The sequence below is a fragment of the Silurus aristotelis genome (genome assembly GCF_946808225.1).
Source record: "Silurus aristotelis genome assembly, chromosome: 8".
Classification (NCBI taxonomy): Eukaryota; Metazoa; Chordata; class Actinopteri; order Siluriformes; family Siluridae; genus Silurus; species Silurus aristotelis.
Window position 1 is genome coordinate 11,121,065 of NC_139581.1, and position 23,684 is coordinate 11,144,748.

The following is a 23,684-nucleotide window of genomic DNA, read 5'->3' on the forward strand; positions in this document are numbered from 1 at the left end:
CCTATTATGATGCTGTGGCATGACCTTAATAAGGCGGTTAATGCTCGAAAACTGTCCAATGTGGCTGAATTACAACAATTCTGCATAGATGAGTGGACCAAAATTCCTCCACAGCGCTGTAACAGACTCATTGCAAGTTATCGCAAACGATGGATTGCAGTTGTTGCTGCTAAGAGGGGCCCAAGCAGTTATTAGGTTTAGGGGCAAACACTTTGTCACACAGGGCCATGTAGTTTTGGATTTTGTTTTTAATAGATATCAGTCAAGTGTTTCACTCATTAATATCATTCTATTGATAGATTGGTGTGTTAAGAGTAACATTAGAGTATTTTTTACATAAACATAGTTGTTTAAGCAACAGTCTTGTGATAGAAATGATAACAGGATCATTATAAGAAATTATAGTACTTTGAATTATTTAGTACATTTGAAGTTTAAAAGAGGGCATTTTTACTGGAGTGGTATTTTGCCATTTTGTATCTCTTCTTTTACTCAAGTACATGGTTTGTGTACTTCGACCACCACTGGCTGTAATGATGAATATGTTATTTACTGTAAAACAAACAAACAAACAAAACAACAAAAAAAACGGGGTGATATCAAAGTTTCTACCCCGCGTTTCTCCCGATCTGGCAACCCCATGTATAATCACGTGACCTCCCTCTCTTCGCAACTTGTCCGGCTAGCAAGCTAATGTTTTGTTGTTGTTTTTTCTTTCTTTTTCGCGGATTAATGAATACGGCTGTGTGATGGATAGCTGAGGATTTTTATAGAACATTTTCTCATCTCAGGTGATATGTCAGGTTAGTTACGACTGTTTTCCTGTTAATTATTGTGCTTGTTTAATAAGTCATGTAGAATATACGCAGGCTTGTACACATTAACGGCACATTCTTACACAATGAAGTTTAATCACTGATCGAACTCCGTTGTGATCTATTATCTATTATAATTACATAGATAATATCACATAGATTATGCTTGTAATTTAGGGTTATAAGGGTAATTAGGGTAATAAGTTAGATCTCCCGAAACAGTTTTGAAGATCATAGCTTTTATTAAAGAGATGCATATGACCTAGCTCGTGCATCTAACTTGCCTTTTGTATTAGGTGTTGTTTAAGGCCTCTGTGTGCTATCAGTCAGAAAGTAAGCTAACCATCACATTCTGATCCACCTAACACCAGGCCTGCTTTCAGATGTCCTACAGCAGTGCTGATGTTGAACAGGATATTCATTTACATGAGCAGAGGTTTGTCAAGAAAAAAAATACTTAAAACTGAGTTAGAGTTTTAAAACACATGATTCAACTCAGGAGGACCACTGGCAGGATACATCAGCATTAGAAACCCTTTACACTTGCAGTTTCATTAACCAATGCAATAACAGGTCAGAAATAGTAGCTCTTTGTATAACATGAATAGAACAGTGCAAGCAGTTTCCCTAATTTACACCACCCCGGATCTGTCAGGTCCTTCATGAGATTGCTGCTTCAATAACATTAATTCAAGACTCTGTTTTGGTACAAGACTACTCATACTGGTACTGGTACACCTACTCAGTGTTAAACATACAGGGGCATCATAAAGTTTTCGTTAGTGCACTGATCACATTACACTCCTCTTGCTCATCATGCTCGAGAAAAGGCAATGCGAGAGCTCAGTGTAGTATCAGGGAACGTTGTCATTAAAAGAAAGATGCCACAAAGAAAGTGCAGGCTCTGGCTGAAGGAAGCGCTCGTGCTTAGGGCTTGCAGAACGGAGGTTCTTATACACCAGAGTTGCTCTGTACACTCTCTTGGTGGCACTGGGATCATGAAAAGCTTTGTAAACACAATCCACAGCACATTTTTCTCGTGTTTTAATGAGCAAACTTGCTGCTCAGGTCGACCTTTCTTTGCGCTCCAGAAAAAGCTGTTTAAGCACAGTTTGATGTTTTATCAGTCTTCTCATATTGAATGGTGATGTAGCTCCTCTTCCTGTTACTTTCTCAGTGAATATTTTGCAGTCTGTTTGATTTTAAGTTGTCCACATTGCTGCCTGTTTATCGGTGCAATAGTATACACTATACATACACTCTGTATTGGAGGTAATAAAGGTAAACAAACATGGCAGCAGAAGTATATCTGACACAACTATTCGTATCGATGCATATCTAGTATGGGCCAGTCTCTCCTCTATGAGTATGGCAGGAGTAAACATATAAACGTCTTCATTGTCTTTTATTAACATGTGACTTGTGGTAAATGTTTAAAAAACAAGGGATCAGGTGGCCTAGGAGGATGTAAAAACCATTAAAAGATATACAGTACAAGTCAAAAGTTTTTACACCCCTTTTAGTGTTTTTTTCTTTATTCTGTTATTTGCAACATTGTACATTAATACTAATGACATCCAATTCACAGGTTTGCATTGTCAAAGAGTTTATTTGTAACATTTCTTGCCTTTGTAATGTGCTTTAGACCAGCGGTCCCCAACCTGTTTTGCGCCACAGACCGATTTAATATCGGACAATATTTTCACGGACCGGTTTAATATCGGACAATATTTTCACGGACCGGCCTTTAAGGAGTAGCAGATAAATACAACAAAATGGTTGTATTTATTTGACCGGCATAAAAACTGGTATTTTCTAAATATAATAATAAATGTGAATCCACTGTGTTGTTTTTTATTCATTTTGCTCGCTTGGAGGTTTGAATTTAGTTGTAATGTATTATTTGTTAGCGGCCGGAGCAGCCCCTTTAAGAAGGTAGCGGCTGTAGGTACGACATGTGACCGAGGCATCACGACATGCATCAAGAGTGAGTAATAGACTGATGTGGTGGAGAGAGTCCGAGGTTTGGGGACCACTGCTTTAGACCATCATATATATATATATATATATATATATATATATATATATATATATATATATATATATATATATATATATATATATATATATATATATAATATATATATTTCAACATCCACTGTTCAAAGGAAACTAATGAGTCACGGTTAAGTTGTAGCAGAGAAACCATTACTTTGGAAGAACAACAAACAGAAAAAACTTGCTTGTGCCAAGAAACACACTAATGGACATTAGATCAGTGGGAAGTTGTTCTTTGCTCTAATGGGTCCAGATTTTAGAATTTTGGTTCTAACCACTGGGTCTTTGTGAGACATACAGAAGGTGAACAGACATTGTGTTTTCCACTCTGAAGCATATTTGTGTGATGGTGTGGGGATGCTTGCTATTCACAATGTTGGTGATTTAATCAAAATTGAGGGTACATTTAACCAGCATGGCTACCACATACCTTTGGGAACTTTTAAGATTGTTGGAAAATCATGACTCCCTCCTGAGATTAAGAATTGCAAGATTGTGCAAAGCGGCTTTCAAAGCAAAGGGTGGCATGTTTTTGTTGTCTACATAATTCCCTATTTGTTCTGTCATATTTTCAATGACTTCAGTATTAATATACAATGTTAAAAACAATAAAAAAACATTAAAAAAGATGGTGGATTCAAACTTTTGACTGGTAGTGTAGGTTATATAATGGACAACTTTGTTTATAGGTTTTACACACATACAGTATCAGTCAAAAGTCAGGACACACCTTCTCCTTCAGTGTTTATTTATTACACTATTCAACATTGTACATAGCACTATTGACTATGTGCTTACCCTTTCCTCTGCACAAGACAGTTGGTTGTCTCAAACACAACATGAAGGCAAGAAATGTTACAAATGAACTCTTGACAAGGCAAATCTGTGAATTAGAAACCATTTCAGGTGACTACCTTGTGAAATTTTTATTTGTAAATGGCTTGAGGGATAAAACCTATGAATAATAGCAACTAATGATGATAACATAAACACACAATGTGCATATCACATTGTTGTTGATTATTTTTCTATAACTCCATTTGAATCCTTTTGTAATAACATGGATAAATTTAGGTGGCTCTAAAAAAGTTATCACAATTAATAATCATTTTGCCATAAATGTTCTTCTGACAAATGATTATTTTGAAAAAAACTGTTCTACTTTAACCCCTATGCTCAGTTTATTATATATACTGCATTTCCTCTGCAGGTGAAATTCAGCGCTATGTCTGTGGATGGCTCCCGGACGTCAGTGTTTACCTTCCAGTCAGCTGTACACAGTATGCATGTCCTCCGCTGCCTGGATGAGCAGAGACAGAAGGACATCTTGTGCGATGTGACAGTGGAAGTGGAGAGCAGGAGCTTCCGAGCCCACTGCTCAGTACTGGCTTGCTGCAGCGCCTATTTTTACACCAGACTCCTAAACCACATGGGATGGAACTCGGTCATCACTCTGCCTGAGGAAGTAATCATTTGCATTAGTAATTACACATGTTAACTGGATAGGATATAACTCATGATAAGCTCCTGGAACAAAAAAAAAAATAAAAAATCGTTTGCATGCCTTTTTTTATTATTTTTTTTAATTCATACTCATATTTTTACATATTACTTGGGGTTCAGTTTTGTGTACTATTTAGAAATCAAGCCAAAAAGGGTATAGCAAAAATCAGTGTAGCAAATGACAGGCGATGATTTTTGAAAAAGCACTGTTACTGGTGGACACAACTCATATTCAGTTGTTTATTTAAATACATTTTTAATAACTTATATTTACACAATTTACATAATTATATGTTTACTCCATTTGTATTCTTCCATTCCCAGGTCACAGTAGAGGGCTTTGTGCCTTTGCTGCAGTTTGCTTACACTGCAAAACTGCACTTCACCAAAGAAAACATTCTGGAAATTCGCAGATGTGCTGAGCTTTTGGGATTTCACAATCTTGACAAAGCGTGCTTTGAGTTCCTCATTCCCAAGTTCTCTGATGCAACTGAAACTACTCAGGAAGCCAAGAGGAAGAGCAAAAACAGCAGCAAGAGCAAAAACCGGCATGAAAAATTGCCAGCAGCAAATGATGATTGTGAAAGAACGGCAGAACAATGCAGTAATATCGAAGGAGATGGAGCAGCTCTGGTTTCTGGAGCAAAGCCTGTACAGAATACATCATCTAGCGATACAGAGTGTCCCAATGAAAGTCCTTCTGTCACCACTGATCAGAATGTTTTAGATTTACCTGCAGTCCCATTCCAGCCTGCTACTGAGCAAACAGAACTGTGTTTACAGAACTGCGGGCCACAGCTGGCGCTGTCTTCATCCGTACCTACCGGTGAAGTGTGTCCCTTTCTTTTAATGCCATGTAGCAGTGAGAGTGACGATGTGCATCCTGTCACAGCTGGCTGTGATGGTGGCATTTTGAATAGACTGGCAATGGATGATGTTCAAGGTGAGTGTCCTAACATGCCAAACGTTGCTGAGGGCCAAATTGAGCAGCCTGTAAGAGATTTCGAGCCAACGTCGGACTGCAGCCAGTTATGTCCCTTGTCCTCCAGGGAAACAAGTGAAGTCTTGGACAGCATTGCATCAGTAAGCAACTTGGAGAGCATTGAGAACATGAACGCTGAAACTTTTGACCCCCCTGAGCAAATATTCCCTCACCCAGCAAACAGTGATAGCTCCACAGAGAGAAGCACAGTGGAAAGGGAGGTGGCTGAGCATCTGGCAAAAGGGTTCTGGCCAGATATGAGTTCCTCTTTGACAGGAACTCCGGAGCAAATGGAGCAGGCAGCTGCTGGAAATGGCACTGATTTCCACTGGCTTAAACACCTGGATTTAGGTGCTGCACCTGATGACTGCCCTTTCCTGAGAGACTTAAATTCCACGGAAGATCTGCCCTCAGTGGCTAACAGTCTTTCCAGAGAAACAAGCAGAGAAAGTCCCTTTGTGTCTCCTATAAACTCTGGTGACAATTCTGAATGTGAGCACGAGGCCGATTCTGCAGGTAGCAGTGAGCAAGCATGTGAGGTGAGCTGAATGATTGGCATTGTAAGTGCTTAAAATCACTCATAATGCAGAATATGTGAAATAGTACAGAAATATGGTCCAGTTCTAGCTTGAGTTTGGTTTCCTGAAGCTCCCACAGACTTTAATTAAATTGAAAGCCAATCAGGAAAGACACCAAAATAAAATTAAACAACAGAAGGGGTGGAGAAAATGAACAAAAGCAATCTAACTTACAGATTTAAAGAGCTATATAAACTACAATAGAATCTGAAAAAAAAAAATTAAATACAAAACATTTTAATGAATAAGAAAAGAATAAATAATTTATTTCATAGGAATATTAAATCTACCTTGAAGAGCATCTTTTTACTTTACTTCAATAAACACTTGATCATATGCAGTAGATAATTGTTTACAACTAGCATCATTTAAGAAAACTGTAAACCACCACAAGATAGATGTAAATATTAACATAGATTGAGGTGAAGTAGGGCTGGACTGAAAAGCAGTTAGATAAGGGCTGACTTTTTTCCTGCAACAGTCAACATACACGGCTCTGCTTGCAGGTGAACAGTCAAAACACGTTCTTCTTTAATAAACATGCTGCACAAAGGGAACCAGTCATACATTAGCTCAGTTACATAACCAAGATATTCTGGGGTCGTAACACTTGTGTACCCATGACAAATACAAGTTAGTTATTTTTTTTATATTAGACCAGTCAGGTATTATGCTATTTGGGATGGCTGGTGGTCATAGGCATGCTACTAAATAGCAGATTTATGTATATTCATACTCCTGGCATTTGTAATAGTATTAAAGGTGTTAGTATTACTATTTGCTACAATAGTATAGTATCCATGTTGATCTTTTCTGTTCGTGGTACTTCAAGTGGCTTTCTTTTCTCCCTTCTCAGGTGGACTTGCCATTCCCCGTTGAGCAGATCTCAAGCATGAGCAGGCGAGCTTTTCTGCAGATTCTGAAGGAGCAACGGCTCACGCCAGAACAGCTGGAATATGTGCAAGACATTCGGCGTCGAAGCAAAAACCGCATGGCTGCGCAGCGTAGCCGGAAGAGAAAGCTAGACTGTATCTACAAACTTGAGGGAGACATCAAGAAACTGGTACATTCAATAGTTTTAATTGAACACTTTCAAGTCAAACAGAGTCACGTTCTTTTTCGAAGGATTAATTAGTGTTTGAATCTGATTTTGCTACAACAAACTCCATTGTTTGTCCATTCATTCATAGTGCTACAATTCACCTCAATTGTTATGTTGCAGCCTTAAACTACTATCGTTCAAGTTTAAGTTTTTTCTCATTAATCTACACTCAATAATCTCATAATGGCAGTGAAAACACAATTCCAGCCTCAAGTCTTTGCCTGCATTGGGGGATTTTCTGCCATTCTTCATGGCAAATCCTCTCAAGCTGGGTCACATTGGATGGGGACTGTTGGTGGACAGCCACTTTCAGGTCTCTGTGGAGATGTTCAAAAGGTTTCAAGTCTGTCTGGGTTTTGCACTGTGTAGAGGCTTCCGTCTTGCCACTCTGCCATCAAAACCCAGTTCAGTGGAAGGCTGCAGTGATGGTTGTCACTCTCAGTTTGACCGGTGTCCAGCTCTTAAAAGAGTCCTGGTGGCAGCAGCAATTTTTTTCGTGTAGTCTAACAACAATAATTTCTCCGACCTCTGCAGGCAGTTACTTTGACCTCATGGCTTGGTTTCTGCTATGATATGCATTGTCAGCTGTGAGACCTTCTATAGAGAGGTGTGTGCCTTTCCAAATCATGTTCAAAAGACAAAAAAAAAAGATTGAAAGAATTCTGTTTTCACTTTGTTAATATGGGGTGTTATGAGTGTACATTAATGAAAAACAAAATCAATCTGAGCAATTTTAATATCAGGCTGCAACATAAAGTTGACAAGGTGAAGGGGAATTCGAAATGCACTGTATATAAATGTGAACACCTAGTGTATTATAGAATATCTAGTGTACTGTTGAAATGCACTACAATAGTGTGTACACAAAGTAAACTGAAGGATGCATGGCACCCACAATGCACTTCTCAGAAATAGGAAGTATGTGGTTTTTATGTACGGTTCTTTTTTCCCCCTCAACCATCAGCTCAAATTTTACATGTAATCCTTCGGGAGTGACAACATGGTGGGTGGAATGCAAGTGCTTTATAGAACACTGCTGCCAGTATATATTTGGTCACAGTGGAGCATTTCCAGAGAGAGAGAGAGAGAGAGAGAGAGAGAGAGAGAGAGAGAGAGAAGCTTTTTAAAGTGTTAAATCAGTGTTTGAGGTGTTGGACCTTTGATTGGAAGGTCATAAGTATGTCAGAAGGTCATGATTGGTTGTTGCCACTGCAAGGCCCATAACCCTCAACCGGTCAGGTTTTATAAATGAGATAATTAGAAGTTGCTCTGGATAAGGGTGTCTGCCAAATACCAAACATATAAAAGAAAATGAATAACGTCAGGTCTCCTGACCAGTCAGCTTGCATGTTGGGAAGCGAGCGAGAACAGCAAACTTAAAGGCTGATTAGTGAGTAAATATAAGAAGATTAGGGACATTTCAAGTTCAAGTTTATTTCTATAGCACTTTTCACACTAGACATTGTCTCAAAGCAGCTTTACAGAATGCAAGAATTATAGAAAAATAAAATTAATATACATGAATTATGTGTATTAATCCCAGATGAGCAAGCTTGGGGTGACTGTGGCAAAGGAAAAACTCCCTTAGATGGTTTTAAAAAACAACAACAAAAAACCCCCCACAGTAATTCTAAACACTGGAGAGTGAGAACTACCATGAGCATTGTGTGTGATTGAGTAATGTCCTTTCTACATTCTTATACAGTCAGTTGATGTTGTAGAACCAGGAGCTACTTTGCAACTAATAAAATAGCCCAACACCAACTCTCCCATGCCAGTGCCTTTAAACATTTATCATTACCTGATGTGTACTGCTTTAAGTGTGGTGACATACACAGTCTTAAAAGTAAAACTTTTGTTCAGTAGAGTGTGAACAAAAAAAAAAAAAAGATAGAATTATAAACGCAACACTTTTGTTTTTGCCCCCGTTTTTGATGAACTCACAATCTAAGACTTTCTATGCACACAAAAGGACTGTTTCTCTCAAATAATGTTCACAAATCTGTTTAAATCTGTGTTAGTGAGCATTTCTCCTTTGCTGAGATAATCCATCCACCTCACAGGTGTGGCGTATCAAGATGCTGATTAGACAGCATGATTATTGCACAGGTGTGCCTCAGGCTGGCCACAATAAAAGGCCACTCTAAAATGTGCAGTAGTAGTGTATTGGGGGTGCGAAACCAGTCAGTATCTGGTGTGACCACCATTTGCTTCACGCAGTGCGACATCTCCTCATAGAGTTGATTAGAGCTTCCCTGAGACGGTTTCTGACAGTTTGAGCAGAAATTCTTTGGGTATGCAAACCGATTGTTGCAGCAGTTGTCCGGGTGGCTGGTCTCAGACAATCTTGGAGGTGAAGATGCGGGATGTGGAGGTCCTGGGCTGGTGTGGTTACACGTGGTCTGCCGTTGGATGTAATGCCAAATTCTCTGAAACGCATTTGGAGACGGCTTATGGTAGAGAAATGAACATTCAATACACGGGCAACAGCTCTGATGGACATTCGTGCAGTCAGCATGCCAATTGCACGCTCCCTTAAAACTTACGAAATCTGTGGCTTTGTGCTGTGTGATAAAACTGCACATTTTAGAGTGGTCTTTTATTGTGGCCAGCCTAAGGCACACCTGTGCAATAATCATGCTGTCTAATCAGCATCTTGATACGCCACACCTGTGAGGTGGATGGATTATCTCAGCAAAGGAGAAGTGCTCACTAACACAGATTTAGGCAGATTTGTGAACATTATTTGAGAGAAATAGGCCTTTTGTGTGCATAAAAAAATTTCTTAGATCTTTAAGTTCAGCTCATGAAAAATGGGGCAAAAACAGAAGTGTTGCGTTTATAATTTTGTTCAGTGTATACATATATATTAAATGTATATATAATGTAAATATGTATGTACACATACATACATACATACATATCTACATACATACATATATATATATATATATATATATATATATATATATATATATATATATATATATATATATATATATATATATATATATATATATATATATACACACACACACACATACATATATATATATATATATATGTGTGTGTGTGTGTGTATATATATATATATATATATATATATATATATATATATATATATATATATATATGTATATGTATATGTATATACAGTGAGAAAAATAAGTATTTGAACACCCTGCTATTTTGCAAGTTCTCCCACTTAGAAATCATGGAGGGGTCTGAAATTGTCATCGTAGGTGCATGTCCACTGAGAGAGACATAATCTAAAAAAAAAATCCAGAAATCACAATATATGATTTTTAAACTATTTATTTGTATGATACAGCTGCAAATAAGTATTTGAACACCTGAGAAAGTCAATGTTAATATTTGGTACAGTAGCCTTTGTTTGAGGTCAAACGTTTCCTGTAGTTTTTCACCAGGTTTGCACACACTGCAGGAGGGATTTTGGCCCACTCCTCCACACAGATCTTCTCTAGATCAGTCAGGTTTCTGGCCTGTCGCTGAGAAACACGGAGTTTGAGCTCCCTCCAAAGATTATCTATTGCGTTTAGGTCTGGAGACTGGCTAGGCCACGCCAGAACCTTGATATGCTTCTTACAGAGCCACTCCTTGGTTATCCTGGCTGTGTGCTTTGGGTCATTGTCATGTTGGAAGACCCAGCCTTGACCCATCTTCAATGTTCTAACTGAGGGAAGGAGGTTGTTCCCCAAAATCTCGCAATACATGGCCCTGGTCATCCTCTCCTTAATACAGTGCAGTCGCCCTGTCCCATGTGCAGAAAAACACCCCCAAAGCATGATGCTACCACCCCCATGCTTCACAGTAGGGATGGTGTTCTTGGGATGGTACTCATCATTCTTCTTCCTCTAAACACGTTTAGTGAAATTATGATCCAAAAGTTTTATTTTGGTCTCATCTGACCACATGACTTTCTCCCATGACTCCTCTGGATCATCCAAATGGTCATTGGCAAACTTAAGACGTGCCTGGACATGTGCTGGTTTAAGCAGGGGAACCTTCTTTGCCATGCATAATTTCAAACCATGACGTCTTAGTGTATTACCAACAGTAACCTTGGAAACGGTGGTCCCAGCTCTTTTTAGGTCATTGACCAGCTCCTCCCGTGTAGTTCTGGGCTGATTTCTTACCTTCCTTAGGACCATTGAGACCCCACAAGGTGAGATCTTGCATGGAGCCCCAGTCCGAGGGAGATTGACAGTCATGTTTAGCTTCTTCCATTTTCTAATGATTGCTCCAACAGTGGACCTTTTTTCACCAAGCTGCTTGGCAATTTCCCCGTAGCCCTTTCCAGCCTTGTGGAGGTGTACAATTTTGTCTCTAGTGTCTTTGGACAGCTCTTTGGTCTTGGCCATGTTAGTAGTTGGATTCTTACTGATTGTATGGGGTGGACAGGTGTCTTTATGCAGCTAACGACCTCAAACAGGTGCATCTAATTTAGGATAATAAATGTAGTGGAGGTGGACATTTTAAAGGCAGACTAACAGGTCTTTAAGGGTCAGAATTCTAGCTGATAGACAGGTGTTCAAATACTTATTTACTCTCAGTGGACATGCACCTACGATGACAATTTCAGACCCCTCCATGATTTCTTAGTGGGAGAACTTGCAAAATAGCAGGGTGTTCAAATACTTATTTTCCTCACTGTATATATGTATATATGTATATATGTATTGACACTATTAAAAAGTATGTAGATACTATATGGCTTAATGTTTTGTAAAAACCTGGATATCACATTTATATGTGGCTTTTGAACTTCCAGGTCCAGATTTACTCCCCCCTTTCACTCTTATAATGATCTCTACTGGTCAATATTTTTCACTAGATTTTGGTGCATGGCTGTGGGGTTTTGTGCTCATTCAGCCACAAGAGCATCAGTGAGGTCAGTCTGGGAAAGAAGCATGGTGTGCAGACAGCATTCCCAATCATCTCAGAATTATTGTGTGGTTGAGGTCAGGACTCAATGAAGGACACTTAAGTTCTTCTACTCTTACCTTGGGACTCTTAGTGAAGGGCAATTGTAACACATCAGCCTACAAAGAAGATATCTAACTTTGTACAAGCACAAAGCAACTTGATCGTTTCCTTAAAACGTATTTATTTTCATTTATCTGATTTAGTAAAATAGTTGTGAAATAATTATTTTTTGTGTTTTTAAACAGAGATTGCAAAAGGAGAAGTTGCTTCAAGAACATAACCAGCTGAAGCAGAGTATGGAGGAAACGCAGCAGTCTCTTTCAGGTCTGTGTGAGAGTGTGTGTGCTAAATCCTCCATGCAGTCAGAGCAGCTGAATGTCTTAGCCAGGTATCTGTCCCCAGACTCACCCAGCTCAGTGCTCCTCACACCCACTGCCTCCCCAAACCTGCCCTGCCTCGAGTCCTGGAGCAGTGAGCCAACTCAACCTGACTGCACTCAAGCAAATAGCACAGCTAATAATAATATTAATAATAATGATAATAATAATAATTTGGCCACCTCTTCCGAAGCTCAATGATTATTTACAGACGCAATCATAATATTCAAGCAACACAAGCAAACACAATACAAGACACAGTTACATATACAAAGCTGGATTACAAATTAACATGTACATGGAAAACACAAATTCATGTAAATAACTTCCACATTTTTACTATGGATTTTAATGGATCGAGCTGATTATGAAGAAAAGCAGCTGTATAAGCTTTCTGATTTCTCTGGGTATATATATATATATATATATATTTGAGACCTTACAATCTAGTTTGTATCTAATGTAGTTCTAAACAACACAATCAGCACAAAAAAAGTATTTCATATAAAAGGCGATATGTAAAGTATGGATCTATAACAGTATAGAAGTATTTCAGCATATCAAACCTGTATACATGAAAATAACATGCAAACCACAAAAACCTGGATGTAGTTTAGTGACTCCGGTGCTGAGTTTGTATCGAATGGTCTGTTAAGGATTGTCACGTCCAATCACAGGTATTTTTTCTATTTATCCGAAGGCACCTCGTGTTGAAAGGAAGGACTTTTAATAGACTTGCATAAGCTGCGAAACAAAACATAACCACTTCAGATTGACGAATCTTATTTATAGCCGAAACCTTATCACTAATGGTGAAATAATAAAAGGTCATTATTGTAAGTCATAGTAGTTGCTATCTAACACTTTGTAAACAAGAAATTTGAGTTGAATACCCCTGCCATATAAACAACCACTTACTTTGTGTAATATAGGAAAATTTGTGCTCGGTGCATTCACCGTTTTTTGAAATTTCTCATTTACTCAAATAGCTGTCTGTGTGCAGAAGCAGAAAAAGGATCAAGTCACTAAACCAAACGTTCTTGTTTAGTTATAATCAGGAAAACTAGGATAAGCCAGATAAAGGTTAAAGTCAACTTAGGCTTGAGCCTGATCTGCATGTTTTTATTTTGAAACAGTCAGTATTATCCAATGAGCCTCACTTAATCGTTTTGGAAAGTGAGAAGCTTTGAAAGATCACAGACCCTCCTCAGTACAGATTGAGGTTACGAACAAACCAAATAGGCAGATTTTATATATATATATATATATATATATATATATATATATATATATATATATATATATATATATATATATATATATATATATATATATATATATACCAGTGACTGTTTATTACAGGACTTACATTACTTTTGTATGCATTTGATTGGGTAAGAAGGACAGTGAGTGCTCCTGCTCAGTTATGCCATGCCACAACGTAACTGCCTGATTTTACAAGGTGGTATAAAAAAGGTTTCGAGACTAGCTCTGTTTACAAAAAGTACTTTATTTATCTATGTTTACACACTATCACATTTAAAATAGTCCTCTTGCACAGCAATACAGCTCTCCCAGTTTTCTTGCCACTTCTGGAATAAGTCTTGGAAAGCTTTTTATTGAAGCGTGTTAATCACCTTCTGCGAATCGCGTGGATCTCTGCAACGGTGTCAAAACGGTGAAGCTGGATCTTCATCTTTGGGAAGAGGGCGAAGTCCACAGGAGCCAAATCTGGCGAGTGGGGTGGGTGCGGAAGTGAGATCATGTGGATTGTTTTCCGACGATCATCATGCCCAAGCTGTAGAATGGTTTCGACATTTTTAGGGGTTGAGCTCCTTGAAGGTCTTCCTGTTCTTTCGTTCTCGAAATGCGCGTGCCACTCAAAACACCTCAAGCGATTCATTACAGCATCGCTGTATGTCAAACGTATGTCATGTCTCCGTGGCAGATTTGCCCAGTTTCACGCAGTATTTCACGTTTGCTCTTTGTTCTAACTTGCTGTCCAAGATGAAATTGCAGACGTGGTAACGTCATATACAAGGTCAGAATAGCACCAGTTTGTACCATTAGTTTCGAAACCTTTTGATTCCACCTCATAAGAATGTAATTCTACTGCAAAAATTCACATTTTGTGTGTGTGTGTGTTTAAATCCTTTGAATTAAGAAAGGAAGCTGGAAATTATTTTAAAGATCTGAACAACTAATAAACTGCCAGGGTGTATACAGTGTAGTCCTAATCAAATCTTTCTGCAGCGTTTCTTAACAGAAAAAAATTAAGATGAATTAATATCAAAAGAATCTAATGAGCTGCTATTTGTGGCAGAATTGTAACGTTGTTTTGTATGAATTGTCTTTTGTGTGCAATGATAGGCCGTTCTTCATGACTGATAGAGTTAACCATAACATTAATTCCATCCTAACATGCTTAGTTTGCATTTTCTTCCCTTTAACTGAAAGGTCTGTCATGGTCACTGCCACTGTACAAAATTATCATAAATCATGCCATCCATGACATAAATTTAAGCCAGTATGTGCTAGAGGTCCAACCTGTAATCTTTACTCAGGAGTAAATGTTTTTGTTGTGTAATTCTGAGTATAAATTTCTTAATTTGACTTCTTTCCTTACTTTTTCATAATGTTTATGAATGTATTAAACCAAATGTGCACTATTACTAAAACTTTTCATATGAAATTTTAGCATGGCTTAATTGACTTGTTATTTGTATCGTTCCTGTTGCAAGACTTGCATGAGGCAAATTACACCCAGATGAAAGGACTCTTAATTATCTAAGAGTCTACTTTACACATTTAGAGATTGTGGTATTCTTAGCGTATTCACCAAATGCACTTTGTTATACTGTACAGTAATTTCATTGCTTTTAATTGTGCTTGATTTTTGATTATCATGTAATGCATCCACCCAAATGTAGCACAATAATCTCAGCACTAAAAGCATTATATGTTTATTAAATATAGAGCAGCTTTGTGCTGATATACTCATATTAACAGAGGGATTTGTTACAGGCTCTAAAATAACTGCCACGTGTGATTATGTGCTGAGGAGCAAGCAGTTTGTAAATGACTTGTAATCAATAAAAATAAAAAGTGTAAAATTGTTTGCACAATTTTCTTATGCTGGTTTCACACAAATACACATCAGCATTCATTCTCACCAAGAAGCAATTTAAAGCAGGCATTCCATTCCCTGGAATGTGGTTTTTGGGAGGAAACCAAAGCAGAGAACATGTGAAACGACACAGACAGTAACGTGGACTCAAAAAGTTATACAGTAAGATCATTTGTAAATATTTGTTTACATCCTGGTTCATTTTCACAGTCAGGAATTGGCAAAATATGCAGTCACTGTTTGGCATTTTGTATTTGGCAAAGTGTATCTTTTCTTTTCTTTGGAGAAGTTGTTTGGGAAAATAAATAAATAAAAATCTCTTGAGGACATCATGTTGCAAAATATTTGAAATCATAAAACTTGCACAGCTGTGTATGAAAAATTAAATCCCATAGAACCTTATATTTTATTGCAATAAAAAATTATATTTCCATAAAAAACATGGTATATTATGAATTAGGATCATCAACATCGATTTATTTATTTATTTTTACACTGGGACATCTTTTATTCATTTATTGTTAATTTTATTTTTTAGAAAATAAAAAAAAAGGTCGAGATTAGAAACATGCATTGGGACTAGGATCCCTCAGGACCCAAGAAAATGTATTAGCAGTAGGTTTTTACTTACATGTACTTGCAAGTGGGCAGATATTTTGGAAACTACATAGGCTATAAAAAATATACACCCTCCTCAGTTTTTTTGTGAGGCAAAAATATTAAACTGAAAATGTCAGCTATTCTTTTCTAGCAAATAACAAAATTTTAATGAAAAACAAAATACATATTGTTCTGCTTCTGATGCCTTTGCTGATTTGGAATTGTGCTTGTGTTGTTATTGTGCTGGAAGGTGCTATTCTTCTCACCTTCAGCTGTTTGCAGGCAATGAAGCCTGCATGTTTTGTGCCAAAATAGATGGGTATTTGAAGCCATCCATCATTCCCTCTATCCTGAATAAAGCTCCAGCTCAAAATAAAGCAACCTTGTAGCATGATGCTTCCACCACCATGCTTCATCTTGCATATAGCATTCTTTGGTTAAGAAGTGGATACATTTTTGCAATGTAATTGTAATTGTATGTGGTTTTGCGAAATTTAGAAAGGATTGGATTTTTATTTGTTTGTTTGCTTTAGTGATAAAGGGCATTTACTAGAAACAGATTTTTTTTTTCTTCTGTAGGTTTTTTTTTTTACTTTATTTTTGGCTACTATGTTACATTACATATCACTAACCCTAGATCTGACATGATTTATCATTATTTTATTTCTTTTTTTTTAATCATCACAAAGCCCTGCCAGTGTATATGTTCTCTATACAAAATCAAGTAAGAGCATAATCAACAAATAAAAAAGTTTTCAGGTTCAGCTTCATTCATAGATGCATCAAAGTAGGAATTGTGCAGGTCTACAGTATTGTAGATCATATATATACTCTGTATGTATTGGCCCTCTGTTCTAGGGAAATACCTTCCCACTTTTGAGTCAGATTGTGAAAGCTTCCTTCTTTAACCAAGTCTAAACCACTGAAGTTTGTTTTTAGTTTTTTGGTTGTACACACGCTTCCTCACGGCCTATTATTTATTTTCCAGTCAAAATAAGCCTGTTAAACATTTTTCTCCTATTTGAATATATTGCCATAATAAAGTTGTTCAACTCTCCAACATGGCCAGACTGTGCTGATTTAATTTCTCTTCAAAGTCAGTTGTCTGTTCTCAATTAAGTTTAAACTAATGGGGATCAAAACACTATTAAAAACTCAATCGCTTATCTTTAAATGTGTAATTGCAGTGTGTACTGCCAGCACTTGGGGGATTCCTGCCTCTTACTTTAGATGACTTGTCAAGGTGAGCTCATTCATTTGTCTGTTCCATGTACAATAACCCCCTGCCCCTCTCTTTTTTTTTTTTGTCTGGCCGAAAGCCTCTCAGTCACACAGAATACAAAATCATATATGCAGACTGTTGAAGTAATGCTAAAAAAAAAAGACGAATTAGAAACTAGTTTCACAAGAAGGAAGGAGATTACTATAATACTCATAGGCAACTACAAGTCATCATTTCACTGCATTAAGTTTTAATTAGATTAATAGAATAGAATAAGAACATTACAAATACTATTGTAGATGAGAATTCCCCCTTCACTCAGCTTGATTAATATTCTGCTCCCTAATCCGCCCCTTTCCAAAGACACGGTACACTCCAGCAAGTGTGACTGTGTTTATCTTATACTACACAATCTATATTCATTCACCACTTCTTAGCAGGACTTTTAATTGTGGCTGATTCTGATTATGTTTATTCATATAGTAAGCACGTTTTATTCAAAGTAACTGAGGCAGAACATTACCAGAGCAGAACGGATTTAGGAAAGGGAAAGGGTTTAGGGGGAAAGAGCCACCATGTAGTACGTTAAATATGTTTATTAATTTAAATATGTGTAATATGTTTGGATATTTTAGTGGCTTATTTATTGTTGGTGTTATATTTAATTATGATTTGGACATTACTGGTTGTGTGCCTTGATGACAACACAGGTGACAATTCTAGAACAGTTATAAGGGTGTTTAATAGGAGTAAATCTTTCAGATAAAAAAGGGGAGGACAAATGCTTGGCTGTATTGTTTTCTCTTCAAATAGAGCAGGGGTTTTCAACTGGTTCTGTGCCAGGGACCACCATTCTGACTAACAAGTAATCCACGGCCCACTATTGTGTGTGTGTGTGTGTGTGTGTGTGTGGGGGGGGGGGGTTACTCCTTACCTGTTAGTGGGATTTCTGGGTGTGGTGACTTCCACACAGTCTGTCTATTTGTGGTGATATAGTGGTACATACTGACAGCCTCATATAATTTTCTGGTTCTAGCCTTGCCTGGTACTTGTTCTTTAGATATGCAGGTGTGGAAAAACCGCTCTCACAAAGGTATGTATTTGAAATATTCTGGAAATGTTTGGAAAAATAAATTATGGAGAAAAATAAAGTGATTTTAATAGTGAAATTATGTAGGCTGTCACGGACCACTGGTTGAAAACCCCTGAATTAGAGGACTAAAGCTCTGCTGCAGCATTTTCTCTAGTGGTATAGGACTAAAGCTCTGCTGCATGGTTTCTTTTGAGGTAAATAAATAAAGATGATACATTGTTGCATGTGCTTTTTTCTTCTTGATCTTTAATTATAAAGATTGTTATTTTTTGAGACTGGTCTGCAGAATGCATATCCAAACCCTGCACATCCATAAATGTCCAAAATCTTCCAGGAACCTGCGCTCCCAACAAACTGAAGAAAAAGTCCCACAGAAAGCAAAGTTATTTTATTTCATAAATGTTTAAAAAGCAAACATGGACAGAGGAAAAGGTCTGTGTTGTATTCCTTACTTGCTAATTTTTTAATGTGTAGAAAATACTATTCAGAGTAACCGTGTTTTGTAATCTGGCATCTGTTATATACACATTATATGAGTCCTGTGGTAAAGTATTATGCAGTAGTGAGACTGAAAACTATACAGAAGACATTAGATATTGTTGCCCTTTATTTTTCTTTCTTAAACACTGAAATTTTGGTTTCAGCCAGTGAAGAGTAGCTTACCACTTCCCAGATGTTCTCCTTTAAACTGTTAGAAAACATGTAGCTTGCCTAAGCACAGAGTGATGTCATGTAGAGCTACAGAGGTAAAAGATGATTACTGATATGTTTATGATAAAAAATATATATATATTACAATTGGTTATCTGTGTTCATTTGAAATATTGAGAGATTTGACATCGGGTTGGTGTTGATTTGCAGTGCCATGGAATGTTTCATCACTAGATGGCAGCAAAAAGCCAAACTAGTCCAAAATAAACTAATAACAACAATAATAATAATAATAATAATAATAATAATAATAATAATAATAATAATACAGTAATAATAATAATAATGGGGGGATTATTTGCTTTTCCGTTGTTTTTCTCTTTTTTTTTTTTTTATCTGGATCTGATTGAATTGGCAAGACATCTACACAATCATGTTTGCATGAAAAAGGTCAGCTATGTGTTCATTTTTACTCTGAGTTACCTTTTCTTTATATAGCGGCATAGTTTGGAAAATTGGAAAAGTAATCGTGTAAAAGCAAACCTTACATATTGTTATACAGTCAGAAAAAAAAAAGAACGCTAGACCAAATAAAATACATTTTGTTACAAAATGTCTAAACTCTATCTGATGTTATATAAACAGTGAAATAAAGTATGAACATTTGAAACATGTTTTTAAAAACTGCCTGATACCGAGTGCTTCAGTGTGTCAAATGTTTTGTTGCAAACACAAAGGCAATAACGGTGAATGTTCTGACCTTCTAAGAACGTTTCCTGTTTACTCACAAGCTTATAAAAGCATAATGATGATGATAATATTAATAATAATAATATTTAACTGTATTAATATAATAATAATAATACTGACATGTTAAAGTCTAATTATGAAACATTGTGAAATGTTTGTAACCTAAAAACAGGACAAATAGAGGAATAATGATTTGAAAATTCAGTTAAATAAACTACTAAATACTGCATTATTCACATTATATACATGCTTTATGCCTGGGAAAAACTGTTACGTATATGAATGCAATTATAAAAGTATGGAACACTTCACTCGGAGCTGATTTTCTGGACACAGATTAAGTCAGCAGAGGGAGAATCTCTCAAACGACAGTGTAATTCATTTCAAAAGCTTAAACTATGTCCAGAAAGTGGGCTTTGTGTTTTGTCTAATATACAAATGTTCATATACGGAATTCCATATTTTAACAATATTTTCCACCAACAATCACATTAGCAAAGTAATGTACAGCAATATTAACAATGGAAAATAAACTGAAACTACATCATAAATCGATCATTTAGTTCTCATATTGGGAATGAAATGATTGGTTCAAGCAGACAGACGTAAATAAACAAAAAAACAAACAACAGCAACAAGAAAAAAGCAGCTATGCTTGTTGTCTGATCCTGAGACTGTCTACACCAATGATATTTAACAATGACATTGTGCTTATATGTATTAAATATTTTTTTGTCCACTTTTAAAAAATAAATTAAGAGCCAAATAGGAAAAGAGCAAGGATATACAGACATATATAATAACACAAAAAGCTATATGTAAGCTTCAATAGGCCAGGAACAATTATGAATTGTGCTTTCAATTGTTATCATGTCGTTTTTTCCTTTATTTTTGTCGATATTTTGGTATCCATATATTACATAAATGTCCATGTTCAGTCTTTTATTTTTTATATAACATTCTTGTAATGGTGTACACTTTTCACACACACTTTCACAATGTAAAAAATTTAGAAAGGAAAAAAAAAAGAAAAAAAAGAAGAGACAATAAATATTCACATTATGCAGCGCACATATTCTTGCCTTAAAGCGTAATTATTGGCAAAGCCAAGGTTTTCCGACTTGAGATGAACCACATTTCTTGCCGCTCCCTGGTAATATCTGCAAAAGGTATATAACAGGCACAGTGAGGGGGGTAAAGAAAGCAGTATTCAAATGGGAAAAAATAAGTTTAAAAAAGCACAACAACGAACACAGAACGTGTCTGTATATTTTGGCACTTGGCAACTCAAACAAACTGATTTTTCATGAAAGGATGGTGAGTTGAAGGGAGGAATATGAGAGTTTGAGCCTAAATGGACCTGGTGTTACAGTAACAAACTCAACAAATTTTTTTGTTTGATATTTTTTGGTGATTAGACTGGCGTTATAAAATGGCAACGCTCTCTGGTGTCAAATTAGCCCATGTTAGAGGCGTAAGTAAGCTCCTTTAGGAGTTTGAGGAGGGAGACCCGGAACCCCAGCAGGCTACACCGAGTGACTTAGTGCCCTTCCCGGGCCGGCTAGCAGCGTTGCCATGACAGTTACGCAACAGAAAGGAAGAAACAGAGGTGCTAAATGAAGTACTCTTTCTTTTCCTCTGCATGTGCGTAGTTCCCCTCCGCATTGATGATGGCCGTGTCTGCATCAGGGGCGTCCTCCGCTCCTTTGGCCTCATTGGTTAAGTATGTCCCTGTCCACACAGTCCCACATAGGTCACAGACACGTAAGGAACAGCAGTGGACAATGTTCAAGCATTTTAGCACACTCTCTAGGCCACAGGAGAGGGCCACGGAGAGATGAGGCAACACCTACCTTTATGCCTGGCCAAATAGCGGCCCAGGACGATGATGAAGCAGAGTGTGATGAAGACCACCACAGCCACCACTCCTCCGATCAGTGCATGATCAGGACCATGCTGAGTCAATGCATTTGGGTCTGGAGGACAAGACAAAGAGTAGACTGGAGTGATTCAGTTGAAGTAAAATGGATTGACAAGAAAAAAATCGAAACTATACCAACTATGTGTGTGTATGTATATATATATATATATATGCACACAATAAATTTGACATGAGTAAAGAAGTCCTGTATAATTTAATAGCAGTCCAAGCCCAATTGTTGAAATATGTCATATCCGACAGCCACAGCATCCAGTTGCTGTCTGTCCACATGTTCTTTATATGACTGTGTGAATTTTCCTGCAGGTTCTCTGGCTTCCTCCCACCTCTTACAAACATGCTGGCTGATGCATTGGTTTCAATAAAAAAATACCTCTAGGTGTGAGTGAATGTCTGAGTGTGTGTGCATATGATGCTCTGCAAAGGACTGGTATCCACTTTTCAAGACCTTGACCACAATTAAGAACTTTTTGCAGATAAATATATTGAATACAATTTTGTGGGAGTGGCAGCTCAGTGGTTAAGGTGCTGGGTTACTGATAGGAAGGTTGGGGGTTCAAGCCTCTGTATCGCTAAGCTGCCACTCTGGGCCCTTGAGCAAGGCCCTTAGCACTCTATGCTCCAGGGGCGCCGTATCATGGCTGCGCTCTGACCCCAGCTTCTAAGCAAGCTGGGATATGTGAAGCATGAATTTCACTGTGCTCTATATATATATATATATATATATATATATATATATATATATATATATATATATATATATATATATATATATATATATACAGTGAGGAAAATAAGTATTTGAACACCCTGCTATTTTGCAAGTTCTCCCACTTAGAAATCATGGAGGGGTCTGAAATTGTCATCGTAGGTGCATGTCCACTGTGAGAGACATAATCTAAAAAGAAAAATCCAGAAATCACAATATATGATTTTTTTAACTATTTGTTTGTATGATACAGCTGCAAATAAGTATTTGAACACCTGAGAAAGTCAAAGTTAATATTTGGTACAGTAGCCTTTGTTTGCAATTACAGAGGTCAAACGTTTCCTGTAGTTTTTCACCAGGTTTGCACACACTGCAGGAGGGATTTTGGCCCACTCCTCCACACAGATCTTCTCTAGATCAGTCAGGTTTCTGGCCTGTCGCTGAGAAACACAGAGTTTGAGCTCCCTCCAAAGATTCTCTATTGGGTTTAGGACTGGAGACTGGCTAGGCAATGCCAGAACCTTGATATGCTTCTTACAGAGCCACTCCTTGGTTATCCTGGCTGTGTGCTTCGGGTCATTGTCATGTTGGAAGACCCAGCCTCGACCCATCTTCAATGCTCTAACTGAGGGAAGGAGGTTGTTTCCCAAAATCTCGCAATACATGGCCCCGGTCATCCTCTTCTTAATACAGTGCAGTCGCCCTGTCCCATGTGCAGAAAAACACCCCCAAAGCATGATGCTACCATCCCCATGCTTCACAGTAGGGATGGTGTTCTTGGGATGGTACTCATCATTCTTCTTCCTGCAAACACGTTTAGTGGTTTTATGACCCAAAAGTTCTATTTTGGTCTCATCTGACCACATGACTTTCTCCCATGACTCCTCTGGATCATCCAAATGGTCATTGGCAAACTTAAGACGTGCCTGGACATGTGCTGGTTTAAGCATGGGAACCTTCCGTGCCATGCATGATTTCAAACCATGATGTCTTAGTGTATTACCAACAGTAACCTTGGAAATGGTGGTCCCAGCTCTTTTTAGGTCATTGACCAGCTCCTCCCGTGTAGTTCTGGGCTAATTTCTCACCTTCCTTAGGATCATTGAGACCCCACGAGGTGAGATCTTGCATGGATCCCCAGTCCGAGAGAGATTAACAGTCATGTTTAGCTTCTTCCATTTTCTAATGATTGCTCCAACAGTGGACCTTTTTTCACCAAGCTGCTTGGCAA

The 23,684-nt window shown here is 37.5% G+C and overlaps 2 protein-coding genes across 3 annotated transcripts in view; one reads left to right on the forward strand and one right to left on the reverse strand.

The window, feature by feature from the left end:
* Window positions 1-626: 626 nt before the first annotated feature.
* On the forward strand, window positions 627-15,476 carry bach1a (BTB and CNC homology 1, basic leucine zipper transcription factor 1 a). Its single transcript, XM_083548392.1, has 5 exons — window positions 627-803; window positions 4,084-4,338; window positions 4,701-5,897; window positions 6,793-6,999; window positions 12,231-15,476. Exons 2-5 carry the CDS (start codon window positions 4,099-4,101, stop codon window positions 12,561-12,563), a joined length of 1,977 nt encoding a protein of 658 aa, XP_083404518.1. The 5' UTR covers window positions 627-803; window positions 4,084-4,098; the 3' UTR covers window positions 12,564-15,476.
* Window positions 15,477-20,667: 5,191 nt separating this feature from the next.
* The window catches only part of cadm2b (cell adhesion molecule 2b), a 167,742-nt gene continuing 164,725 nt past the window's right edge, over window positions 20,668-23,684 (reverse strand). Inside the window, exons 9-11 of one of the 2 annotated variants that reach the window (XM_083548423.1) lie at window positions 21,659-21,781; window positions 21,431-21,536; window positions 20,668-20,965 (exon numbers count right to left, since the gene is read on the reverse strand). In XM_083548423.1, coding sequence (XP_083404549.1) covers window positions 20,860-20,965; window positions 21,431-21,536; window positions 21,659-21,781 — 335 coding nt within the window. In that variant the 3' untranslated portion in view covers window positions 20,668-20,859. The remainder of the gene's footprint in view (window positions 20,966-21,430; window positions 21,537-21,658; window positions 21,782-23,684) is intronic. The other variant, XM_083548424.1, reaches the window with a different exon arrangement.